The sequence below is a fragment of the Phalangium opilio genome, unplaced genomic scaffold (assembly GCF_054372755.1).
Source record: "Phalangium opilio isolate 3A_F unplaced genomic scaffold, DU_Popi_V2 ptg000077l_1, whole genome shotgun sequence".
NCBI lineage: Eukaryota > Metazoa > Arthropoda > Arachnida > Opiliones > Phalangiidae > Phalangium > Phalangium opilio.
The window spans coordinates 1,470,152-1,472,373 of record NW_028324185.1 but is presented as its reverse complement, the minus strand read 5'-3'; the positions used below and the strand labels follow the sequence as shown (position 1 = coordinate 1,472,373).

The window sequence follows — 2,222 nt, the reverse complement described above, 5'->3', positions numbered from 1 at the left end:
CTCCGGATTTATTTAAATTTAATGATTTTGTAGAGCGAAACAGCCTAACTGTTACGTTTAATTCACGCCAACTACAGGGGGAATTAAGTCAAACTTGTGGTGGCTATTGTGTCTATTTCTCGTTGTATAGATGTAGGGGAGTTAAAATGTTTGATATAATAAAACAATTTTCTAAAAATAAAAATGTTAATGATCGTATTATTTCTGAATAGATGTATAAGAATTGCTCAATAAATTTGTCATAATTTTTTCTCTTTATTTTGTATTTATATGCCCGTGGGCTAGAGTGGAAATACCGTCATTTAAAATATGTCTTTATCGTCACATGGGTTTAAACAGAGTTTTGTTTGTCTTAAAGTTTTAACAATGTGCTTCTCATTAACGATTCTAACCATCTCCGCGGTGGTCAGCTCGCGGTTCAGTAAGCATTCGCGATAATGCGCGTGCCGGACGCGTTTCCGCACGACGCGCTTGCAGACTCCCTTACACGTCTTCTTCTCTCCCTTGGCCGACAGGATACTATACATTTTGGGTCTAAGCCCACAAAACTCCATGATCGGAGTACCGTCCAATTCATCTTTGAATTTACCCAGTTTTTTCTTGTTAGCATCGCTGTGAAGTGGATGGTCACGTGGGTACCCCGAGAAGTCATACAGTTCAGCCCGAGTGGCGAAGTCCGCGTACAGATCTTTAGTCTCGATGTGATAGGTGAGACTGTCTGTAAATAAAAGGTTTGTTAGCATGGAAACAAATAACATATAAAACATCGGACACAAATAACATATGTAAAACATACCAGTATCGGTGAAAAGGAGTTTCCCTCTATCCCCGTATTGTGCCCGAATTTCATCGTAATGAAATCGGTACATCAATAACTTTGACAAGTCCAAGATGACGAACCCTGTATATATAGGTTGGTTCAACACCAACTTCTTCTTCGTTGAATGAATCCCAACCAGTTCATTGTGAAAAACCGTGAATTTTTCAAAGGCGGGAGAACTGGCCTTTTTGACCGCCTTTTCCCGAGTGGTTACTAATTTGAAATCCTGTCGATTTCTCAGGTTTTCCATGGTTTTTCCTGAAAAACAAGGGAAAAAATATATTTTTATTAGTCTACTTACTATTGTTATTATTTATTAATTGCATACCAAATACTGCGTTGTTCATTAGTTTGAATAGATCCTTCTCGAAGTCGTCTGTACCCAATTTTCTTTTTTCAGTGTTAAAATCAATGTACTCTTTTAGCCAAGCACCTTGCTCAAACTTTAAGATCCGGTGGATTTTGGTGAATTTTGGTGATTTTTAAGCCTTTCGACACGTAATACTTCAAATTACGATAATGCACCACATATCTCTCCTTGTTGAATAGATTTGGGACTAGTTTGGGTAAGGATTCCTTAATTTTTATATTCAAGGATGTCATCTGGTTCTTGGAATATTCCGAGAGCATCTGAGGTTTTATCGTCATAGATTCCGGAGCCAGTGGATAGCAGTTATGTTCATTGTGGAGTGATTCGGGGTATTCTAAATCCACTTCTACTATATATCCCTCTGGTGCTGTATCCGTACACTCTAAAACGTCACGTTAGGAATCCTCCGTGGGATGAACCCATCGGAATTTTTTCATTGGTAATGCGTCGCACATGACCGTCCCGTAGAGGTTGTTGCAATCTGTTGATATGATACGTTAGTCGCTATCTCCAATATTAGTTTGATTAAAATACATACCCAGATAACATATGTATCCTTCTGGTTTTGAACCATCATATCCATCTATATATTTATTATTGGCCTCTGCGAGTCGGTGACTTATCATTGACACTCATCCTCGAATTCCCTTTTCAATAAAGAGGTGCATATCTTCGTCCAAAAGCAGATCTAACCGCACCTTTGTCATGTGTAGAGCCGCCTGCCAAGCGTAACCGGGACCGGTGTATGAATGGGCAGGGTCAAGGTGGTAGTACGTCATGCACATTTTCCTGAAGTTCTGGAAGACATCGGCCAAAAGTAGGGTGTCAGACAAGACGTACAAGTTGTGGTACTCCCCTGTAAAGATATGGTTTAGTTATTTTATGTAATCTTCTCTAACAAAATATATATCTACCTAAATTTTGAATATTGAATGCTCGCCACACGTTTTGTGCGTGAGTGTAGTCTTCTTGGCTCAGGGGTTCGTCTGTTAAATCGATGTGGAAACAGTCTATTGGAGGTAGTTGTTTCTC

At 39.2% G+C, this 2,222-nt stretch overlaps 1 protein-coding gene across 1 annotated transcript; it reads right to left on the bottom strand.

Annotated features, from left to right (window-relative positions):
• Positions 1 to 302: 302 nt before the first annotated feature.
• Positions 303 to 1,167, bottom strand: LOC149656712 (uncharacterized). The gene is made up of 3 exons (XM_089844537.1): positions 1,122 to 1,167; positions 797 to 1,078; positions 303 to 718 (listed from the first exon to the last, which is right to left on the bottom strand). Exons 1-3 carry the CDS (start codon positions 1,165 to 1,167, stop codon positions 303 to 305), a joined length of 744 nt encoding a protein of 247 aa, XP_089700663.1.
• Positions 1,168 to 2,222: the final 1,055 nt, after the last annotated feature.

Excerpts from the sequence above, each read along its gene's own strand:
- LOC149656712 (XM_089844537.1), bottom strand. The coding sequence starts at position 1,167 with ATGAACAACGCAGTATTTGGTATGCAATTAATAAATAATAACAATA. Across the intron at positions 1,079-1,121 it reads ATTAATAAATAATAACAATA|GAAAAACCATGGAAAACCTG; the intron begins GTAAGTAGACTA and ends CTTGTTTTTCAG. Across the intron at positions 719-796 it reads ACTCCTTTTCACCGATACTG|ACAGTCTCACCTATCACATC; the intron begins GTATGTTTTACA and ends TTTTATTTACAG.